Below are 23,878 nucleotides of genomic sequence, written 5' to 3'. Positions count from 1 at the left end.
CAATTGGTGATTACTTTCATAGATTTCCAGGCTTGGTTTTTGGTGTATTCTGCGTCAACAAGTTTTGGATTTTTCCGAGATAGAAGAATGAGAGGATCTCGTTCTGGACTTGTCCTATAAAAGAAACATGTGATATAAAACAAGGTATCCTACACCATAATACTGTTCCCAATCTCTGAAAGGTAAGCAGTAATCGGATCAATGCAAAGACCATACACATAGACAGATAATTTATTGGTTATTTTAACAGCAGAGAAAGGGTGTACTGGGCTCTGCAGCATATAGGTGTTCCTGGCTGTTCCCTACTTTACCTTTCAGGGACGGAGAGTATTGGGCCCTTTTTTGCTTGCATCTAATCTTTAAGATTATGTTGTTCTGGGGGCACTACAGGCATATTCCAGGGAATGAGTTCCCTTTTAGCAGGGTTCATGTAGCCTCTATAATCACTAGTACTCATAGCTGTGTGACTAGGTAAGCACCATGACTCACCAAAATAGCTACACGACCTTTGTTGTTTGTGTACCATACAGTCTAGTATAATATTTAAATTAAAAAAAAAAAAACTAAAAGGCTTAAAAACCTGAATATTATATGTAGAAAAAGTCCTAGTTATGGTCCAAGTAGCAGATGGTCTTAACATTTGAGGGGCCCTGGACCCCCTGTGGACCACTCTCTAGAAAAGTGTCCATATCCCCACATATTTTACAGGAAATCCTAGAACTCTTCAAGTCCACACATGGGTCCCAGGTTAAGAAGCTGTGATCCCAAGATCTGAGAATCAGAGACATTGATAAGGACCAGTAAGCAGTGGCTGCTGGGCCCATCTGCATTCTCAAGTTCACTGCCCAAGTAGAGGGTGTGCAAGGACTGACTAGGAAAATGATAAAACCCTTCTCCCTGTTTTGTTCATCTGTATAGCAGATATTAGTCATGTATCTGCATGCTAAGTACTGTTCTTGGCACATGGGATGTGGGTCTAAGCAACATGGAGAGGGTTCTTGCCCAACATTTCCCTCTCCCTCTTCCTCCCTTTCTCCCCTTTCTGTTTCCAGCAGTCTCAGTCTCTGCTCTCCACCACTATTTGGCAGCCAAATGGCCTCATGAAAAAGGCAGTCAGAGGTGCCAGGTAAGGGTCTGCCTTCAGCTCAGGTTATGATCTTGGGGCTACCTGATCAGTGGAGAATCTGCTTCTCCTTCTCCCTCTGCCCTCCCCACCTCCCTCCACTTGTTTTCTCTCTCTCTCTCTCTCTCTCAAATAAATGAATAAAATCTTTAAGAAAGAGAGAGAAAGGAAGAAAGGAAGAGAAGGAAGAGAAGGAAGAGAAGGAAGAGAAGGAAGAGAAGGAAGAGAAGGAAGGAAGGAAGGAAGGAAGGGCAATCAGGATATCTGGTGATGGTTCCTGCTCTGCCGTTAACTAGCGGAGTGACTAGCATAAGGCCAGGTCTGAAGCTCCCTGCAGAAAACTGCATCTTTAAGGCAAGAGGACAACTCAGCTGTTCTCTTCAACATATACTCAATGCCTAATACACTCATGGCACTCTGTAAATACCTGTTGAAGGACTAGATGAATGAACTTTACTTCTTTCAGTTCCAGCTCAATTAAGAGTGATTTGGGTAAAGGGCGCCTGGGTGGCTCAAACAGTTAAGTGTCCCACTCTCGATTTCAGCTCAGGTCATGATCTCAGGGTTTTAAGATCAAGCCCTGAGTCAGGCTCTGTGCTGGGTGTGGAGCCTTCTTAAGATTCTCTCTCTCTCTCCATCTGCACCCCCTCCCCTGCTCACATGCACATGCTCTCGCTCTCTTAAAAAAAAAAAAAGAAAAAGAAAAAAGTGATTTGGGCAAATAATCTGAGTTCTTCTCTAGTTTAAAATTCTATGATTCCACATTTGCTTTACTTCTTCTAGCTTTCTCCTTGAACTACAGTTTGTCACACACTCAAAATTACTTATATCTTACAAATATCTTGTAAAATATCAGAAAATACAGTCACCTTGATCCTCGGAAATATGCTGTAGAATTTTTCTTTTTCCATGGCCACTGTGCTGCTGACCTAAAAACAGATTTCAATTAGTTTCTATATTTTTCTCTTAACTATATGAGGATGTGTTTTAACCATTTCTTTTTTTTTTTTAAGACTTTGTTTATTCATGAGACACACACACAGAGAGAGGCAGAGACACGAGCAGAGGGAGAAGCAGGCTCCATGCAGGGAGCTCGACGTGGGACTCGATCCTGAGTCTCCAGGATTACACCCTGAGCCAAAGGCAGATGCTCAACCACTGAGCCACCCAGGCGTCCCGTGTTTTAACCATTTCTGAAGATTAGTTCGGAGCTTTACATTTTTAAATAAGTCTGCCCCAGGCTCTCAAAGAAAAAGCCCTCAAAGACATTATATTCCCTTTTGTTGTTACTTCACTCCGGAGATGCTAGCCAATAATCTACAATCCATAGCTCCATTAATAAGTTAATAATACTGAAAGAAAAGTTCCCAGGGCACTTATGTAGCTCAATCAGTTGAGCATCTGACTCCTGATTTCAGCTCAGGTCATGATCTCAGGATCCTGAGACTCAGCCCCACATCAGGCTCCTTGCTCAGCAGGGAGTCTGCTTGAGATTCTCTCCCTCTCCCCCTGCTCAGGCACAAGCATGCACATGTGCACTCTCTAAATAAATAAATAAAATCTCTTAAAAAATTTCCCAAGCTCTAAATGACATGTTTAGAGCTGTTAAATGCAATACAATGAAGATTTCTTCTCTACTTTAAGTAGAGTGCTGCTACTGATAAATTTAACAGGCAAAGAGAACTGCAAAAAAAAAAAAAAAAAAAAAAAAATCAGAAATTGATTTAAGGGGAAGAAAACAAATCACTCCTTGACTTCGTGTTTTGGATACACAGGCAGTATCACCAGAAATTTGTCTGATATTGCAAAGCACCCTGATATTCTTGAGACTGTACTAAGTGCTCCACCAAGTCCCTGAAACTGAGATCTCAGTACACATTTCCATGACCAGCTTTCCTTGCTGAAACTGCTAGCTGACAGATGCATCATTTTTAACTTCCTTTGTAGGAACCCTGCACAGAAGTTGCACAGTCTCTTCCTTTGAAAAAGGAGGGGAAGGGCTGAACTGGAGTTAATGAGAGATTGGTAGGCTATTTACCATAATGGAGTGACTTAGGATATAATAAAGTTTTTAGGTACAGATGACCATCACTCATTTTCTCTCAGCTGAGAGCACTGTTCATTTTCCTGGCCTGTCTTAGAACTCTTTTTTTTCATGGATCATCTTTATCAGACTCCCCAGTCCAAGACCAGAACTCTTTGTCATTGTGTCCTACACTCCCTTTGACCAAAATAGAAACACACCATAACCCCAGTTTATTTTTGTTTTATGGGGTTGTAATTTTTTTTAATATAAAAAATGATATATCCTCATTATAAAAAATTCTAAGGGAGAAGCATAAAGTAAAACTAGAAAAGAAAAATCATCTGGAACTTTCCCAATCTGTAGATAACCACTTTTAGCAATTTAACGTTTCCATGAAGAATTTCCTTCCAATCATCTCTCCACATCTGTGGTTCTCAACTGGTGTTGATTTTGCCCCTTTCTCCTAGAAGACATTTGGCCATGACTGTAGACATTTTTCACTGTCACTACTGGTGGATGGCTATTGGCATTTAGTGACATTAAGACCAAGGACAAGCCCTGTACAACAAAGAATGTCCCAGCCCAAAATGTCAAACCTTGCTCTATATAACAGGGATCATATACATATGATACAACCTCTTTAAGTGGGTTTTATGAACCCTACTTTACTGTTGAGTTTACAGAGAGGCTAAGCAGTTTGCCCAGAATACCTGTTTTTAAGCCTTATACTACCTGAACTTCACATTCATGTACAATATTGCATTTTGTAGCCATGTCATAATTTACTTCATTACTTATTCATTGGCTTTTAAAAAGTTTCCAACTTCCTGCTTTAAGAAACAACACAGTCATGAACATCTTCACGTACACATCTTAACATACTTGTCTAATTAACTCTTCAGGATAAATTCTAGAAGTGAAATGGCTGAGTCAAAGATATACACATTTTATATTTTGATATATATTGCCAAACTACCTAATAAAAAAAGTATAAATTTACAATTTTGAGTATCAATGTCCTTGGTCCCTGGGAAAGCTGTATTTAATATTCACAGACTTGTACCATCTCTGTTTTCCCTCTCCCTCATTCTTTCTATCTATTTACTTGCCCCTGAGAAGACCTATGTTAGGACTTTTTTCCCTACGCAAGTGCTAAAAGTAACATGCTGGTGCTGACTCAGACCTCTTTTATCACCACCCTGTGACAGTAAAGACCAAAATCTTTAAATCAACAGAAACACTGAATTCTTCTACAGAGTAAAAAATAAGTCAGTGGGGACAAACTCCCAAAAGATTAGAAAAATAGAAGGCAGGTTTCAATGCAGATAAACAAGCAGATTATTAAAGTTTCAAATTATTTATTTATTTTTTTAATTTTTATTTATTTATGATAGTCACAGAGAGAGAAAGAGAGAGAGGCAGAGACACAGGCAGAGGGAGAAATAGGCTCCATGCACCAGGAGCCCGATGTGGGATTCGATCCCGGGTCTCCAGGATCGCGCCCTGGGCCAAAGGCAGGCGCCAAACTGCTGCGCCACCCGGGGATCCCTAAAGTTTCAAACTAAATGAAATTACATGGCTAGAGCTTCTGAATGGAGGGCTCTAAACAATAAAATTGTAATTCTGTTATCATACTTTTTCTTTTTAAGATTTTATTTATTTGAGAAACAGAAAGAGACCAAAAGCAGAGGAGGGGGCAGAGGGAGACGGAGAAACAGACTCTCCACTGAGCAAGGAGCTCGATTCCAGGACCCTGAGATCATGATCTGAGCTGAAGGTATATACTTAACCTACTGAGCTGCCCAGGCACCCCATTAAATAAATTCAACTGAAGAATAAGATGGGATGGTATCAAAAGAAAAATATGTTCTTATAAACTTAGATTTTAAAACATATCTATCTCCCTAAAAATTGCTTAGTAGTTTAGAAGGCAGAATGGGGGTGGTGGTGCAGAGAACAGTAACTACACAGTGGAGGAATGGTAACACTATGACCAGGTGATCAAAATTAACATCTCTAAGGAGGCATGGATGGACGCAAATCACTTAAGTATTCAGACCAAGGGTACATAAGCTGAATTTAATCATGAGGAAACAGACAAAACCAAACTGAAGAACATTCTATAAAATGAGCAGCCTATATTCTTCAAAATGTCAATGTCATAAAAGAGAAAGAGACTGAAGAGCTGTTCCAGATCACAGGAGATTAAACATACATGACCACTAAATGCCACATATGACTGTATCCTGTACTGGAGGTAGAATGTGCCATATATGATATTATCAATATAATTAAATGTTGTACAAATATTGTTTCCTGAATTTGATCATTGTAGCATGGTTATAAAAGAGAATATCCTTGCTTTTAGGAAATACACACTAATATTTTAAGATGTACAGGGTCATAAGGTGTGTAACGTACTTTCAAATAGTCCAGAAAACAAGAAATGGTTCATATATCACATATGCAGCCTAAAAGTCTGTCACAGAAAATAATGAGGTAAATTATTATCCACACAAAGTAATATCATGCAACTGATAAAAATAATCTTCCATATGCAAAGATTTCTAAGACACATTAGTAAGTTGGTGGGAAAGTTGCCAATGTTAAACATATATTTTTATGAGCATGTATAGGTGTCATAATCAGAAAAAAAAAAAAAGCTTGTTTTTAAAGATTTAAGAGACAGAGTAGGGGGCACCTAGTTGGCTCAGTCAGTTGATGTCTAACTCTTGACTTCAGCTCAGGCCATGATTTCAGGATCATGAGGTTAAGATCCTTATTGGGCTCAGCGCTCAGCACAAAACTTGCTTAAGATTCTCTCCCTGACCTTCTGCCCCTCCCGCTGACCTACCCCATGCTCCTTCTAAAACAACAACAGGGATCCCTGGGTGGCTCAACGGTTTAGCGCTGCCTTTGGCCCAGGGCGTGATCCTGGGGTCCTGGGATTGAGTCCCGCGTCGGGCTCCCTGCATGGAGCCTGCTTCTCCCTCTGCCTGTGTCTCTGCCTCTCTCTGTGTGTCTCTCATGAATAAAATCTTAAAAAAAAAACAACAACAACAAAGTAGATGGATAGCGGGTCAAAAAAGAGCTATAAAAAGGAAGAGTGTGAAAAAGGTATTTGCAAGGAAAAAAAGGATTAGATAATTAAGGCCAAGAATAACTTGAAGAAAGGCAGTTTAAAGACCTTTTGATTTTTCCCTTTCAAATGTTTAAAACCAAAAGCTACATAGAAAATGATGGTATCAATGACTAGAGAGCATGGGTGAGGTTAACTGGTAGTGTGGAGAGAGTAATGCACTTGGACACCTGGACTTTAGGCCTAGATTGGTTCCTGACCTTAACCAAGTCACTCAACTTCTCTGGGCCTTCATTTCCAGAGTTGAAAAGGACAATTTCCAGTTCTAGTTCTATGAAGTATGAAACAAAGTATCTTAAAAAATAATAATTTGGGGGGCTCCTGGGTGGCTCAGTTGGTTAAGCATCTGATTTTGGCTGAGGTCATGATCTTAGGGTCCTAGGACCAAGACCCCACACTGAGCTCCATGCTGAGTGGGAAGTCTGCTTCTGCCTCTCCCTCTGCTCCTTCCCTCAGCTCATGCTTGCACTCTCTCTCTTCTTCTTTCTTAAATTAGTAAAATATTTTAAAAAATAAATTTCGAGGTATCCCTGGGTGGCGCAGCGGTCTGGCGCCTGCCTTTGGCCCAGGGCGCGATCCTGGAGACCCGGGATCGAGTCCCACGTCGGGCTCTCGGTGCATGGAGCCTGCTTCTCCCTCTGCCTGTGTCTCTGCCTCTCTCTCTTTCTCTCTGTGTGACTATCATAAATAAATAAAATTAAAAAAAAAATAAATTAAAAAAAAAATAAATTTCGAAATACATCTACTGGATAATAGCCTCATTTTTTAACCCAGTAGCTCTAAATGCCATTGAGGACTGCACCCCTACATGTTTCTTCAGGAAAGGGATATTCTTTTTGCCCCCTTTGAATCTCCAGCCACATGTGGTACAGGTGATAGATATTTGTGGAAATAAAGCTGAATTAAATTTTTGCTTTCCCTATACCTGAGAGAAGACCTATAAAGGCTGTATTTTTTAGAAGTATGCTAATTAGGTACCAATGTTGATTGAATCATTAATGTAAAATGTAGCTACGTAAGAAATACCTCAGCTTGGATGTCCTGGACAATCTAAATTCTGAAATGATAACAGATAGAGTCAACAGGCCCAGGCAGGTCTCCGTTGTGAATCAGCTCGTACTAGAGATATCTGTAAGGATGTTTATGCCCTCCCCATCCCCACACCTCAAGGACTTAGCTCTAAAATTTAAAGTACATTTATGTTCCTCCAAGTAATTCTCTATTCTCCCTCACAACATGGTTTTTTTTTTTCTAATTATGAAAGGAATTCATAAAAATACAGGAATCTTAAAATTACAGAAAAATTTAAAGAAGAAAAGAAAGGGTTCTCATAATCCTTTCAACAAAGGCATTGCTGATACTTTAGGGTAGGTTCTTCTGTTCTTTTCCCATGGATATGTAAATATGTAAATACACATTCAAAATTGCTTATGCTGTAAGTAGTTTTTCTTTTGTTTTTAACTTAAAAGTTAATCATTTTAAAGTAAGTAATTATGTGTGTCCTACTGTTTATTTGAAGAAGACTAACAAAGAAGGACAAATAAAACCTCTCTAAAGGACCTACCTTACCAGATCTTCTCTGAAGAGATCCCACCGTCCAAGTCCTGTAGGATAAATTGGCCAAACAGCGGGTCCCCCTTCCCAAAATGTCCAAGCAGGATACATGATATCATGGTACTCTGATGTCTTTAACAGAAACAGAAAGGTTATTCTAAATCAGTCTCAGGACAGAGAGGAGAGACAAACTACAGTCATACCATAAGATCTGGACAAAAGTGTTACATCTTCTTTGTGTTACATCTCCACAGACATATTTTCCTTAGTCTACAAAGTCTAGACTCCAGACATTAAAAGGCAAGTTAGACCATGGGTTAAAATTCATAGGCTCAGTGAATCCAGTTACTCAAAGTTCTTTTTTTTCTAGAGGACAGTACACTGTTAGGGTACTTACTTTAAGGAAATAAAATATCTAACTCCGAATGATCACAGAGCTCTCTCATCTTTCAACTGCTGTTATACTTGGAGTGTATGCTGTCTTACCAGTTCCTGATTATTTCCTAGATGGGTCTTTTGAGAGCAAGAATCACAGTGCAATGGTTAAAAGCATGGCCTTTTTTTTTTTTTTAAGATTTTATTTATTTATTCATGAGAGACACACACACACAGAGGGAAAGAGAGGCAGAGACACAGGCTGAGGGAGAAGCAGGCTCCATGCAGGGAGCCTGACGTGGGACTCGATCCCGGGACTCCAGGATCATGCCCTGGGCTGAAGGCAGGCGCTAAACCACTGAGCTACCCAGGGATCCCCAAAAAGCGTGGCCTCTGAAACAGATCATCTGAATTTGAATGATGATTCTACCTCCTTCTAACTCCAGGGAAGTTAATTTTTTCTATGCCTCAGTTTCCTTATCTTTATGATGGGAAAAATAACATCAATAATATTACTTACCTGATAGGCTTGTTTTGAGCATTAAATGAGTTAGTACATGTGAAAAGCTTAGATCAGTGTTTGGTACATAGTAAGTATTTAATAAGTATTAATTACGATAATGTAACATTGTAGTACTGTGGAGCTCACACTGGTTGCTCAATTGATTTTGGGTTATTTGTTGATTGAGGCCAGAAGTGCTGGTGGGCAGAACTGGAGAAAGGGATATTATCCCACATCTTTAAAAAAAAGTTTAAAACCATTTGTTCCCTTTTTATGGTTTCTTCTGCTAAAATTCTGGCCACTGGGGCAGCCCGCGTGGCCCAGTGGTTTAGTGCAGCCTGCAGCCCAGGGCCTGATCCTGGAGTCCTGGGATCAAGTCCCACATCCGGCTCCCTGCATGGAGCCTGCTTCTCCCTCTGCCTATGTCTCTGCCTCTCTGTCTCTCTCTGTATCTCTCATAAATAAATAAATAAAATCTTTAAAAAAAAATTCTGGCCACTGATAAACCTCTAACTCTTTGGTTTCTTCACTGGAATTACACATACAATATGTTGTTTGCCTTTTCTCAAATACTTTTAAAAAACGGTATGTGATTCATCAAGCAGCTCAGACATAACAGTTGCTCAACAGAAGCTGAACAATTCCTATAAAGTTGAAAGACTAAAATCCCTCTCTAGGGCCTGGGAGTCACTGATCAAAAAAAAAAAGGAGAGAAGTAAAGATGAAAGGAAAGTTAGAATACTGAATAGTGATGGTCATACTTTGCCATCCACCAAAACAACAAATAAATAACAAACATAAAGTCCTTACTGACTTACATGGGAGCCTCTATCTGTTCTTCTGGGAGGGTTTTATGATAAACGAGACCAAGCACTTTTGAGAAATGAGGCTTAAACCATGGGAAATGCAACACCAATGTGGTCTCAGCCCACTTGCAACACAGGAAATAACCAAGTCTAGAGAGAAAGTAAACTGTGATAAAGAAAAAATGCAGATAAAAGTTTCCTCTTTGGAGAAACCAAATCAGATGGTGTTCCTTTTCTCAAAGTCCATAGGGTTTTCCTAAACCCACACTTCCCCCATAGAATCTTCCATTCATTCTCTTTGAGCTCCCCCCGCCCCCAAATCCCGTCTAGTCTCTGGGGAACCAAGGCCCATCCCTGCCAATACCTGAACACTGAGAAGATATTAACTGTCCCAAGTTTTCCAAGTCCAGAAGTATGAGCTAGTACTCCTATTCCTCCACAACTAGACCCTCTCACATATCCTTCTTGGATATCCCAGACCTATCTCCTCAGTGCACTGCTCAGGCACAAACTGTACAGAGTTATCTACCACCTTCAGTTTTACAATTAGCCATGTGAAGCCCCTGGGATAGACTGACAGGACAGATAGGACTATGTATGTATGTGTGTGTGTGTGAACTCAACAAATATTTTTTGAACAAAGGTGTTCCCTAACTAAAAGCCCATGAGCTACTCTCCCATACTCCACAGGATCTCTGAACCTTGCCTTCAATGTCCTGTAGGTTCTTCAGGCCTCCATCATTCTCTACCCTTCATCCCAAGCCCTATAGACACTTAAGCTATCTTACATTATCCGTTTCCTCAGTCATTGCTCAGCCACTGTGAAACTAAGAGGGACACAGAACAATTCCTGGAACCCAGGTCTCATCCTTACCATTACCCATCAAACTCTGTCACAGAACAGTTATCTCCTACTCATACTCTAGAGGACCACCCTCCATCTCCTCATACAATTCTCCCTATACTTACCTTACTGAAGGAGAAGACTGGAATGGCAGGCTCCATCCATTTAGGAATCTGAGGATAATCTCGTACATTGATCACCATCTCCATGTCAGGGAGGCGCCCAATAACTTCCAAAATAAAGTGTTCAACACCACTACACCTGTCAGCCAGAAATACCACAAAATTCACCAGACCAGTGCCTCCTATAGAACAAAATAGGGTCTCATTCCTATTTTGAAAGCTAGTGTTCAGATAGGTCGTCAGCCTACTGCAAAATTTCCTGAAAGCAACACTTCTAAAAGGACCTTTTTTACTCTTTTATAATGTACGAGTTATTTTCCTAGCTAACTGCTCCCTCTTACAATACTTAACGAAATTTTCCAATTAGATTGTAAGTTTGAAGGATGTATTAATACTACTCCTACCACCTCTTCTCTATCCATTCCTAGTTTTTTTTTAAGTTTCCCTTTTTGTTTAATTAGTAAGCAAGATACAAATTTTGACAGGAACTGGAAAAAGCTAATTCTCTAATTGTATCCCTTAGGCCTTGCTTCTAACAATGATATTCTTTTATTTCTACCATAATTAAGTCTCATAATTTAGGAAGAAAGATAAGAAAACTTTTATTGCCTTCAACTTAAGTACAGAATAGTATCAAAATCAGTTATGCAAGCCAGAAAAAGAGTGTACGTATACAATCATGGAAACCATAATACAGGCATGCTTCAGAGGTACTGCAGGTTTGGTTCCAGACCACCACAATCAAGTAACTATTGCAATAAAACAAGTCAAGTGAATTTTTTGGTTTCCAAGTTCATATATAAGTTATGCTTATACTATACTGGGGTCTATTAAATGTTCAGTAATAGCATTACATCTAAAAAAAAATGTGTATCTTATTTAAAGATACCTTATTGCTAAAAAATGCTAACAATTATCTGGACCTTCAATGAATTGGAATCACTGATCACACATCACCATAACAAATATAATAATAATAATAAAATTTGAAATACTGAAAGAATCAGTAAAATGTGACAGAGACATGAAGTAAACAAATGCTGTTAGAAAAATGCCACCGATAGACTCGTCTGACACAGAGTTGCCACAAAACTTCAATTTGTCAAAAAAAAAAAAAAATGCAGTGTCTGCAAAACGTAATAAAGCAAAGCAACAATAGAATAAGGTATGCCCATATAGCTTTCTGGCTCAGAGAGTGATCCCAGGGTCCCAGGATCAAGTCCCACACTGGGCTCCCTGTGGGGAGTCTGCTTCTCCCTCTGCCTATGTCTCTGCCCCCCGCCTCTCTCTCTGTGTCTTTCATGAATAAATAAATAAAATATTTTAAAAAATAATTTCATTTATATAAAACTCTAAAAAATAACCCATAATGACAGAAAATGCCCAACATTGGTTACGGGAGCAACAAGAAAAGGCTGGGGTAAAAGGATGGTACGGCAGGGAGGGGTAGGGAAGAGGGATTGCAAAAGAGGCCCAAGGAAACTTTTGGGAGTGACAGATATGTTCATTATCTTTGTGTATATATACATCAAACCTTATCAAATTGTAATTGCATCATAAGGAATAAAATACTCAGTAATAAATTTAACCAATAAGGTAGAAGACCTTACTCTGAAAACTTTAAGATATTGATCAAAGAAATTTAAGATGATACAAATTAGTGGAAAGATATACCATGTTCATAGATTGGCATAGTTAATATTGATAAAGTGTCCATGCTACCCAAAGTAATCTACATATTCAATGCCTCTATCAAAATACCAATAGCATTTTTCATAGAACTAGCACAAATAATCCTACAATTTTTATAGAACCACAAAAGACTGTGGATGCCAAAGCAATCTTGAGAATGAAGAACAAAACTGGAGGTACCATAATCCCAGGGTTCTTTTTTTTAAGATTTTATTTATTTATTCATGAAAGACACACAGAGCCAAGTTTTGAACTATACTACAAAGCAATGATAATCAAAATAGTATGGCACTGGCACAAAAATAAATACAGAGAATACCAGAACAGAATAAGAAATAAACCCACACTTGTAAGGTCAATCAATTTATGACAGGAGGCAAGAATATACAATGGAGAAAAAATAGCCTCTTCAATAATTGGTGTTGGGAAAACTTGACCACTACATGCAAAAGAATGAAAATGAACCACTTTCTTACACCATATACCAAAAAAAAAAAAAAAAAAAAAAAAAAAAAACACCCAAAAATGGATTAAAGATCTAAGTGCAAGACCTGAAACTGTAAAACTCCTAAAAGAAAACAGGCAGTAAACTCTTGGACATTGGTCTTAACACTATTTTTTTTTAGATGTGTCTCCTCAGGGGAGGGGATCAAGAGCAAAAATAAACTACTGGGACTATATTAAATGAAAAGCTTTTGTACAGTGAAGAAACAACAAAACAAAAAGGCAACATACTAAATGGGAGAAGATACTTCCAAATGATATATCTGGTAAAGGGTAAATATCAAAAACAATAAAGAACTCATATAACTCAACACCAATAAAACAAATAATTCAGTAAAACAAATAATTCAGTAAAAAAAAATGGGCAGAGGACATGAATAAACATATTCCAAAGAAGATGTACAGATGGCCAACAAACACATGAAAAGATAGTCAACATCACTAAGTCAACATCACTAAATCAAAACCACAATGAGATAGCATCATCTTACACCAATCACAATGCTTATTATGAAAAAGATAGGAAATAATAAATTTGGCAAGGATGTGAGGAGAAGAGAGCCCTCGTGCACTGTTGGGGCAAATGAAAATTGGTGCAGCCACTGTAGAAAGCAGTATGGGGGTTCCTCAAAAAAATTAAAAATAGAAATACCTTATGATTTGGTAATTCTGTTTTTAAGAGGTACTTATCCAAAGAAAAAAATACTAATTTGCAAAGATATATACACCCCTATGTTTACTGTAGCATTATTTACAATTGTGTATGTATGGAAGCAACCTAAGTGTCCATCAATAGATGAGTAAAGATGTGAAATACATACACACACACACACACACACACACACACACACGAATATTAGCCATAAAAAAGAACGGGATCTTGACATTTGTGACAACATGGATGGACCCAGAGAGTATTATGCTAAGTAAGATAAGTCAGAGAAAAACAAATACCATACATAAAAAAATGTAATAAATAGATAAATCCATATGATTTCACTTACATGTGGAATCTAGAAAACAAATGAATAAAACAAAAAGCAAAAGCAGACCCATAAGAACAGAGATACTTGCCAAAGCAAAAGGAGGTAAGAGGATAGACAAAAGATATGGGCTTCCAATTATGGAATGTATAGGTCATGAGGATAAAAACTACAGAACAGAGAATAGAGTCAATGGTATTGTAATAGTGTTGTATGGTTACAGACAATAACTACACTTGTAGTTAGCATAGCATAGCATATAATAGTAGTCCAGAATCACTAAGGTGTACACTTGAAACTAAGGTAACCTTGTGTGTCATCTATGCTTCAATAAAAAAAAAGTCAGTGTGATGAAAAGTATAACATAAGGAATATACTCAATAATACTGTAATCACTTTGTATGGTGACAGATGGTAACTACATGCATCATGGTAAACATTTTGTAATGCATATACATGTTGAATCACTATGTTATATGCTTGAAACTAATATTATATGTCAACTATACTTCCATTAAAAATAAATTTTAAAAAAGATAATGAATATAAACTTATCAAGTTGTATACTTTAAGTATGTGCAGTTTATGTCAGCCATATTTCACTAAAGTCATTATTTTAAAAATATCATTTTCCATCTTTGAAATGACATGTTTCCAGTCATTTAATTAAATGGAGCTCTAATTCCTAAGCAAAATTTCTCAGCTCATCCCTGAAATACTTAATTTATACTTTAGCTTGTTTAGAATAAAAATGTTTAAATGCCATGTAGTTTTCTCCAACTGGGTGAATTAAAAGGATCTAGACCTAGAAAGATACTAGGGGACCCCTGGGGTGGCTCAGCAGTTGAGTGTCTGCCTTCGGTTTGGGGCGTGATCCTGGGGTCCCGGGATCAATTCCCACAATGGGCTCCCTGTATGGAGCCTGCTTCTCCTTCTGCCTGTGTCTCTGCCTCAATCTGTGTGTATCTCATGAATAAATAAATAAAATCTTTAAAAAAAGAAAGATACTATTTTTGGCTAGATGGGAATCTGAGATATTATTCAACTATATCCATTTCATTAGGGACACTGGTTCCCAATATTTCACTTTGTTTCTTTTTTGCTCAACTCTGTTTCCTTGGTTGTGCATGCAGTTGGGACAGGGAACTTTCCATGCATTTCATATATATATATACACACAATTTTATCGTCAATAAAAGGTCTGTACTTCCTTACAACATTTCTAAGAGCTCATGATTCTGACCAAAATGCTATAAGGTCTGGAACGAGAGGTATGTGCCCTTCAGAAACTTTGAATGTATTTAACTTCATCTGAAAATTGCTCAGCTAACTATTAAACATAAAGTAAGCTTTCAAAGTCTAACAATGTCTATACTTATATTTTCTTTCTCATTTGTAGAAATCAAAAATTCCTCTACACTCATAATTTGTAAAGCCTCTCTTACTGTCTCAAGTAATGTAACAAATATTTGTTTAAGGGCAGTCTGGGTGGCTCAGCGGCTCAGTGCTGCCTTCAGCTCAGGGCGTGATCCTGGAGTCCCGGGATCGAGTCCCACATTGGGCTCCCTGCATGGAGCCTGCTTCTCCCTGCCTGTGTCTCTGCCTCTGTGTGTTTGTGTGTGTGTCTCTCTCTCATGAATAAATAAATAAAATCTTTTAAAAAAAATATCTGTTTAAAATACCTCAATAAGAATGCCTGGGTGTACACCAATAAAAATTAATTAAAATAAAATAAAATAAAATAAAATATTTGGTAGAATTCATCAGAGAAAAAAAAAAAAAAAGAATGCCTGGGTGGCTCAATGGGTTGAGTGTCTGCCTTTGGCCCAGATCATGATCTCTGGGTCCTGGGATGGAGCCCCGAATTCAGCTTCCTGCTCAGCAGTGAGTCTGCCTCTCTCACTCTCTCCCTCTACCCCTCCCCACTGCTTGTTCTCTCTCTCTCTCTCTCTCAAATAAATAAAATCTTTAAAAAAAAATAAGATAAAATGCCTCAATAATCTTCCCCACGTACCACCTTATTTGCCCCTGACACTTGATAATAAAAGTATAATTGTGATTACTTCACAGTAGGACACTAAGTGATTTTTAATTTTTTTGTTGTTGTTTTTATATATTTTTGATAATGAAAATGTAGTAATTTGTAATAAAGTTATTAAGAATCATTCTTATGTTCATATGGATGGATGCTATTTGCAATACTGCTCATTTACTTTTTAAAAAGACGTTTTATTTATTTAAGAGAGAGCGCGTGCATATGCAAGTGCACATGAGCAGAGGGGAGGGGCAGAGGAAGAAGAAGCAGACTCCCTGATGAGGGGGGAGCCTGACATGGGACTTGATCCCAGGGTCCTGGGATCATGACCTAAGCTGAAGGCAGATGCTTAACTGACTGAGCCACCCAGGTGCCCTTCATTCACTTTACTTTTAATGACAGAATAGAGATTAGAAAGAAGATCTTAGGCAGGAGAATAACTATGGCCTCTGAATTTTTGTACTTTGTAATTTTATAAAGATTTGAGTTAAAAAAAAAAAAAAAGTCTTCTAAAAGGGATGTTTCTCATCTGTTGTATAAACATATAATGCGGGATCCCTGGGTGGCGCAGCGGTTTAGCGCCTGCCTTTGGCCCAGGGCGCGATCCTGAAGACCCGGGATCGAATCCCACGTCGGGCTCCCGGTGCATGGAGCCTGCTTCTCCCTCTGCCTGTGTCTCTGCCTCTCTCTCTCTCTCTGTGACTATCATAAATAAATAAAAATTTATTTAAAAAATAAAAATAAAAAAAAATAAACATATAATGCTACCTAAATCCAATTTCCAGGCTCAGTCCATGACCTTTCCCCAATGGGCTCCAGCCCTCAGCCCACTAACGTTACCTCAGCTCCCACACCTTACTGGCTAGTGTAGCTTGCATAATCTTCAGCTTCAGTTACTCTTGACTTTCCGCCACCTCTCTTCAAATACCAAGAGCTAGAACGATACTTGGCCTGTGATGAACACTCAGTACCGCTCCTCGAGCCTAGCTCACTCCTGCCAGGTCTTATCAGCCTGTACCCTGCAGCTTCTATATCTGGGGAAAGATGAGTAGTGCAGAGCTACAGCCAGTACAACCAGCGATGTGCCCAAGCCTTAAGAAGGAGGACGAGATAGACGTTAATATGGGAGAAAGGGAGTTGGCAAAAAAAATCCCCAAGAAGAGCTTGTCACTATTTTGTATTCTCTTTGAAACGTGAAGAGAGACTCATTGATGGATCCCTTTAATTAATTTCTCTACAAGAACAGTATCAAGTAAGCCCATATATAAGAAGATAAGAAGAGGGCAGCCCGAGTGGCTCAGTGGTTTAGCGCCTGCCTTCAGCCCAGGGCATGATCCTAGAGTCCCAGGATCGAGTTCCACATCAGGCTCCCTGCATGGAGCCTGCCTCTCCCTCTGCCTGTACTTCTGCTTCTCTCTGTCTCTCGTGAATAAATAAATAAAATCTTTTTTTAAAAAGATTAAAAACAAAGATCAGAAGATATATCTATCTCATAACTCTTACCTTGAAGGGAACATGCAGTCATTTTCTCGGTATAGTCTGTTCTTAATGATCTGATAGTGGGTCCCTAGTTTCCGTCTGACTACCTCTGCCATCATCTTCCTGGAGATACCTCCTCGGAAAGGAGTCAGATCCTCTTCTATGACCCTGGGAAAGAAAGTGAATCGTCAAGGAAAGCAGGTCAAGAAAGCGGTACCATTCCACCTACTACCTATCTGTGGGTTTAGATTTAGTATTAGAAAACACCGTACCCCAGGGAAAGAATAGAGGGCAGGAATGAGCAACATTTCTCCCAGAAGCACATAGGTAATCTAAACCAAAACAATAAAGCCACAAAGAGGAAAAAGCAAGTCAATTTCTCTTCTTCCTCTCTCCATCTGGATTGTCTGCCCTCTGATTGATGCAATTTCTCCTTTGATACTCCCACAACACACCCATGTGCTCCTACTCACCGCAGTCCCACTGATCTCCTCTTCTCTCAATTCCACAGAGGTATGATTTATGACTTAGAGTCTGACACTGTCTGATGCCCTTGGTCTCAGACTGACACCCCTATTCTGGTCTGTCTGGCGCCCACTCACCTCACACAGAACCTGATAGTAGTCACCAGAAATTATACTATTTTGTATCCCTTTTAAAGTTCAGTGCGCAGTTAGTTTTCAGTAAGTGTCATAAGCATTAGGTGAATTTTTTGAGGAATCCTAGAATGACACACGAGGAACTCAAGGGCCCAGCTATTTAGCTGATGAGGAATCTAGGACCCAGAGAACTTAAGTGACTTGCCACATGGATAATCAGTGGGAGATCTGCAACTAGACCCCAAGACTTTTTTTTTTTTTAAGATTTTATTTATTTATTCTTGAGAGGCAGAGAGAGAGAAGCAGAGACACAGGCAGAGGGAGGAGCAGGCTCCATGCAGGGAGCCTGATGCAGGACTCGATCCCAGGACCCCAGGATCACGCCCTAAGTTGAAGGTGGTGCTAAACCGCTGAGCCACCAACCCTAACCCTAACCCTAACCCTAACCCTAACCCTAACCCTAACACCCGGGGCTGCCCCCAAGGCTGCTTTCTTTTTTTATATATATATATTTTTTAATTTTTTATTTATTTATGATAGTCACGGGGGGGGGGGGGCAGAGACATAGGCAGAAGGAGAAGCAGGCTCCATGCACTGGGAGCCCCACATGGGATTTGATCCCAGGTCTCCAGGATCGCGCCCTGGGCCAAAGGCAGGCGCCAAACCGCTGCGCCACCCAGGGATCCCCCAAGACTGCTTTCAAAGTCATCTCTCTACCACACTACCTTCTCAGCCATAACTTGCATACTTAAAAAATAACCAATAGGAAATTTATGATTAGGTCCATCTATAAATAGGCTCCTCCCTCTGACAATATTTACTGAGTACTTACTGAGGGCCAGCACCACCGATGCAACACTGATTAAAAGACCTAGGCCTTGACCTCAAGAAGCTTTCAGTCCAGTGTGGAACACCGACAAGGATGCACAGCTTCATTCCAAGCAGTGAGCAGCCTTGCTAAGACTACCTGGGCCTCTCCTATCCTACGGAAACCCACCACAGGAACTGTGCCTTTTATCAAGGCATGCTTGGCTCTCCCATCACTGTGACCCAGGTCTCCTGGGGTAATTTTAAGGGAATTCTTATGACAAGCACTAAACTCTCGAAAGACACTCATCGGAGACCAGAACTCACCCACGGTAGCAGCTGCAGTTTTGACTTGAACATGGTTCGTAATTCTCCAAAGACCTGTTAATTTGCTCAATGAACACTTTCCACCTTGAACCTTCAAGAAGCAAACGAGGGTTAACAGAATATCCTGAGCATTCTCCCTTGCTAGCAGCAGGAGGCATGCAGAGAGCCAAGAGAAGGCCAAAACCTGCAGACACCGAATCTTCCTATTCCACGGACGGGAAGGAAACGCCAGGAAGGATGCTTCCTGTAACTCGCCAGCTCTTGGGCCAAGTCGGCTTCTCTACTGAGCTAGTGGGTGTCCAACAAGTGGGGAAATGTCCCGGCCTGGCGTTCAGAGGACTGGGAATAAACCGGTGACATGCATTCTCCCCTTCTCCTAATCCAAGCGACCCCTATAAAGGGATCAATGAAAAGCCAGAGACGTGAGCTCTCCCTTCCCTCTCCGGTAATTCGCCGAGAACCCCGCACGCACGCGATTCAGGGGGGAGCGGTGTAGCCAGGCGCCGGCGACGCCCGCTGGGGTCCTCCCCTCCACCCAGATCCCTCAGGGCGGGTGGGTCCCCGGGGTCCCTGCAGTACAAGCAGCGCCGCCCGGACGCGGTCGCTCAACGCTCCGAGGCGCCCGGTGCGCTCGGCCCAGCCCTGCGCCCAGCGGCCGCAGCATCAGCCGGCCGCACCGGGGACCCGGGGGGCGGGCCGGCGCCTCCAGACCGGACCGGACCCGGAGCCCACCTGACTCCTTCTGGCGGCTCGGCGCTGGGGGCAGGAACAGCAGCAGCAGCCACAGCCCGAGCCGCGGGCGCGCCCACCGCTCCATCGCCCGCACGCCACTGCGAGGCCCCGCGGCCGCGCCGGCGGAAAGGCAGCCCCGCACAAAGATGGCCCGGGCGGGGGGGCGGGGAGGCACGTCACGTGGGCGGGGCCGGCCCCGCACAAAGATGGATGGCCGTGGGCGCCGCATCACGTGGGCAGGGGCCGCCCCGCACAAAGATGGCGGCGGGCGCCCCACAAGGAGAGGACCCTGGGCGCCGCACCACGTGGGCGGAGGGCCGCCCCGCACAAAGATGGCGGTGGGCGCCGCAGCAGGTGGGTGGAGGACCGCCCCGCACATGGATGACCAGGTGGGCGGAGGGCCGCCCCGCACGGAGATGACCAGGTGGGCGGAGGGCCGCCCTGCACACGGATGACCAGGTGGGCGGAGGGCCGCCCCGCACGGAGATGACCAGGTGGGCGGAGGATCGTCCCGAATGCAGATGACCAGGTGGGCGGAGGGCCGTCCCGAATGCAGATGACCAGGTGGGCGGAGGGCCACCCGCACACGGATGACCAGGTGGGCGGAGGGCCGCCCCGCACACGGATGACCAGATGGGCGGAGGGCCGTCCAGAATGCGAATGACCAGGTGGGCGGAGGGCCGCCCCCCACGGAGATGACCAGGTGCGCGGAGGGTCGCCCGAATGCAGATGACCAGGTGGGCGGAGGGCCGTCCCGCACACGGATGACCAGGTGGGCGGAGGACCGCCCCGCACGGAGATGACCAGATGGGCGGAGGGCCGTCCCGAATGCAGATGACCAGGTGGGCGGAGGGCCGTCCCGCATGCAGATGACCAGGTGGGCGGAGGGCCGCCCCGCACACGGATGACCAGGTGGGCGGAGGGCCGCCCCGCACACGGATGACCAGGTGGGCAGAGGGTCGCCCCGCACACGGATGACCAGGTGGGCGGAGGGCCGTCCCGCACAGAGATGACCAGGTGGGCGGAGGGCCGTCCCGACTGCGGATGACCAGGTGGGCGGAGGGCCGCCCGCACGGGGATGACCAGGTGGGCGGAGGGCCGCCCGCACGGAGATGACCAGGTGGGCGGAGGATCGTCCCGAATGCAGATGACCAGGTGGGCGGAGGGCCGTCCCGAATGCAAATGACCAGGTGGGCGGAGGCCCGTCCCGAATGCAGATGACCAGGTGGGCGGAGGGCCGCCCCGCACACGGATGACCAGGTGGGCGGAGGGCCGTCCCGCACAGAGATGACCAGGTGGGCGGAGGGCCGCCCGCACTCGGATGGCGGTGCACCTCTCCGCCTCCCTGACCCCAGCCTGGCCGACAGCCCGATTTCTCCGCGAGGGCGGCCCCAGGATGTCCCCCGAGTGCTCGGCGGGCGACGCGCTGCTAGTCCCGCTTGTTTGGAGCCGAACTGTAGTGAGCAGCCTCACGTCACCAGGTGTAATGAAATGTTCAAACTCCATCTCTCATACAATCGAAGTCCAGGAGAGAATGAATAAAAGGCATCCCCTGGGAAAATATGTCTAATAATGGTAATTCCTTACATTCTGTGGCATATTTAAAGCACCTTATTTTCTGCAGCCTGAAAACTGACGATCAGAACGGATGTTTATTGCCCACAACTTCACAGTTAGTGGTACAAATAGGCTAGCAAGTTCTTTGCATGACATTAAACTGCTTCTTATAGTATAGATTTGTTGAATACCTGAATGATTACAACACTGTTAGAACCCACGGGTTGAAAAATAGCCTAGCACAAATCTCTTTGTAATAGGAATTTATAACAATTGGGGTGACTTAGACATGGGAAAAATCGGTAACATTATACTGGACAGTACAGGTTTATAGCTATATATGGGCATATATAGTAATCATACAAGTATTCAATATAAATTTACTTAATTTACTAAAATGTGCAAGGTAACATCCTAGGCTCTGTAGAAATACACGAAAGTACAAGATGAGATCTGTGCCGGGTTTAAAACTAGTGGAAAGACAAATATACTTCCCCAGAAATTATTTACAACATAAGGCAATATGTAATTGCTATTGGTTTCAGTGGAAAGATCAATATGAGATGGAAATTTGGAAAAGGGGTGTGAGGAGTATATTTAAATGAAAATAAAATATTGCAGTTAAGGAATATTATGTTGGAGACACTAAAAACAGGGAAGCCATAATTTGCAGAAGGTGGGGGTAGAACAGATTGATGGTCGTGGAGGTTTAGGATGTACACTGAGGAATGATGAAAGATACAGTAATGTTGATTAGTTAGGAATGGGTTATATCACTTACTTTGGGTGAGTAAGCAAGAAGAGAGCATGGATCTCCAACACTATATTATACAAGACTTCTTCAGGAATCCAAATGAAAACTTGAAATTCATTTCTTGTACTTCCAGGAGGTATGCAGTACTTCAAAATGAATGGTTCATCGAAGGCACATAACTAAAACAGTGTGTTACATAGCTGAACACCGAGTAAACTTTGCTTCAGAGTTAGTCTAAAATGAATATAGTGGAGAATAATTTTTAGAACTTCAATAAAAGAGTCTTTATTTTCTGTTATTTCAATTTTCTGTAATCAGGAGAAAAAGGAAATCACTTTGTGTTATGTCTTTGAAATAAGAATAAATCAGTATTTTCTACAACTTTACATTGTTTATCCATGTGGAAGAAGACATAGAAGAGATTGGGAGATAAGTGGGCCTCGTACAAAGGAGGAATGAGCTGCATGGAACACTAATTGTTTCATTTCCTTAACAGATGAGGTGGTTTATTCCAATGGTTCCTATATGTAAGTTAAGTGCCAGAATCCTGGAGCTATTAACATCACAGATTTCTGGGTCCTACGTCATTCCCTAATTTAAAATGCAAAATTCTCCACATATAACCTCTTCCTTCGTCTTCAGATTCATTTCATGCCACATTCTCCTTTGCTCACCACAACCTAGCTATACAGCTTTGTGTTCTCAAACATGCCAAGCTCTTGCCCACCTTACAATCTCTGCATTAAGTTTTGTTTTCTATCTCAACTGCTTTTCCCTCCCATCTTTGCCTCTCTGGTTCCTCCCCAACATTCAGGTTTCTGCTGAGATGCCATTCCCTCCCTCAAAATAGAACCTTCCTTATTTTCTACCTTAGCCTGTTTGTCTCCATAATTCTTATAATGTGTAATTATTTCATTAAATGCTTCCTGTTAGAATATAAGCTCCAGGAGGTCAGGGACGTATCTGTCTTGTTCACTAAGTACCTGGTACACAGTCGGCGCTAAATAAATAACTGCTGAATGAACGAAGGATGCTGGTGAGCCAACAGAAAAATGGCAAAGGTGTTTCAATGTAGCAAGCTAGGAAGCAGTTAGAGCAAATAGGAAAATAAATGTACAAAATTACAGAAATATGTAATGATCTGGGCTTTCTGTATTTGGGTTTGTATTCATTAATGAAAATTCTCTAGCACATAAGGACACTAAGAATATTTGGAATATGACTAAGCTTGGTAGTTTTGATATTGGTCCTTCTGGCTCTAAATACTGCTCTGCCACTTATTAGCTGGGTTATTTTCAACGAGTTATTTAACCTCTCTTAAAACTTGTTTCCTCTATAAAATAGGAAAAATGGGCAGTCCAGGTGGCTCAGTGGTTTAGCGTCGCCTTCAGCCCAGGGTGTGATCCTGGGGACCCGGGATCGAATCCCACATCGGGCTCCCTGCATGGAGCCTGCTTCTCCCTCTGCCTGTGACTCTGCCTCTCTCTCTCTCTCTCTCTCTCTCTCTCTCTGTCTCTCTCATGAATTAAAAAAAAAAAATCTTAAAAAAAAAAAAAAACAAAAGGAACAATGATAGTTTCAAAGCAATGTGAGATGTAGGTGAAATATGTAAAAATAATAATGTGCCAGGCACAGCAAAAACTCACAATAAAAGTCAACTAATCATATACCATATACACAAAGAGCTTTCTCTTGAAAAAGAGCTTAAAATCTCTGGAGCTGGAGATCTCAAACACACGCTCTTCTAGACACTTTTATTCTTCTAATACTAAACTATTGGCAGTTTTCTGAATTCCTCCCTTTTCCCACGGTTGGCTCAGCGGTTTAGCGCCGCCTTCAGCCCAGGGCCTGATCCTGGAGACCCGGGATCGAGTCCCACGTCGGGCTCCCTGCATGGAGCCTGCTTCTCTGCCTCTCT

General features: G+C 42.0%; 1 protein-coding gene across 1 annotated transcript in view; it reads right to left on the bottom strand.

Moving 5' to 3' along the window:
• The window catches only part of POGLUT1 (protein O-glucosyltransferase 1), a 28,760-nt gene extending 8,928 nt beyond the window's left edge, over positions 1 to 19,832 (bottom strand). The window contains exons 1-7 of the mRNA XM_025990113.2: positions 19,650 to 19,832; positions 18,918 to 19,008; positions 17,209 to 17,352; positions 10,495 to 10,630; positions 7,853 to 7,974; positions 1,993 to 2,052; positions 15 to 114 (exon numbers count right to left, since the gene is read on the bottom strand). Of these exons, the coding sequence (XP_025845898.1) occupies positions 15 to 114; positions 1,993 to 2,052; positions 7,853 to 7,974; positions 10,495 to 10,630; positions 17,209 to 17,352; positions 18,918 to 19,008; positions 19,650 to 19,734 (738 nt within the window). The 5' untranslated portion in view covers positions 19,735 to 19,832. The remainder of the gene's footprint in view (positions 1 to 14; positions 115 to 1,992; positions 2,053 to 7,852; positions 7,975 to 10,494; positions 10,631 to 17,208; positions 17,353 to 18,917; positions 19,009 to 19,649) is intronic.
• Between the last annotated feature and the right edge of the window lie 4,046 nt (positions 19,833 to 23,878).

This window comes from Vulpes vulpes, chromosome 1 (genome assembly GCF_048418805.1).
Source record: "Vulpes vulpes isolate BD-2025 chromosome 1, VulVul3, whole genome shotgun sequence".
Taxonomy (NCBI): Eukaryota; Metazoa; Chordata; class Mammalia; order Carnivora; family Canidae; genus Vulpes; species Vulpes vulpes.
This window is presented reverse-complemented; position numbering and strand designations above follow the sequence as displayed.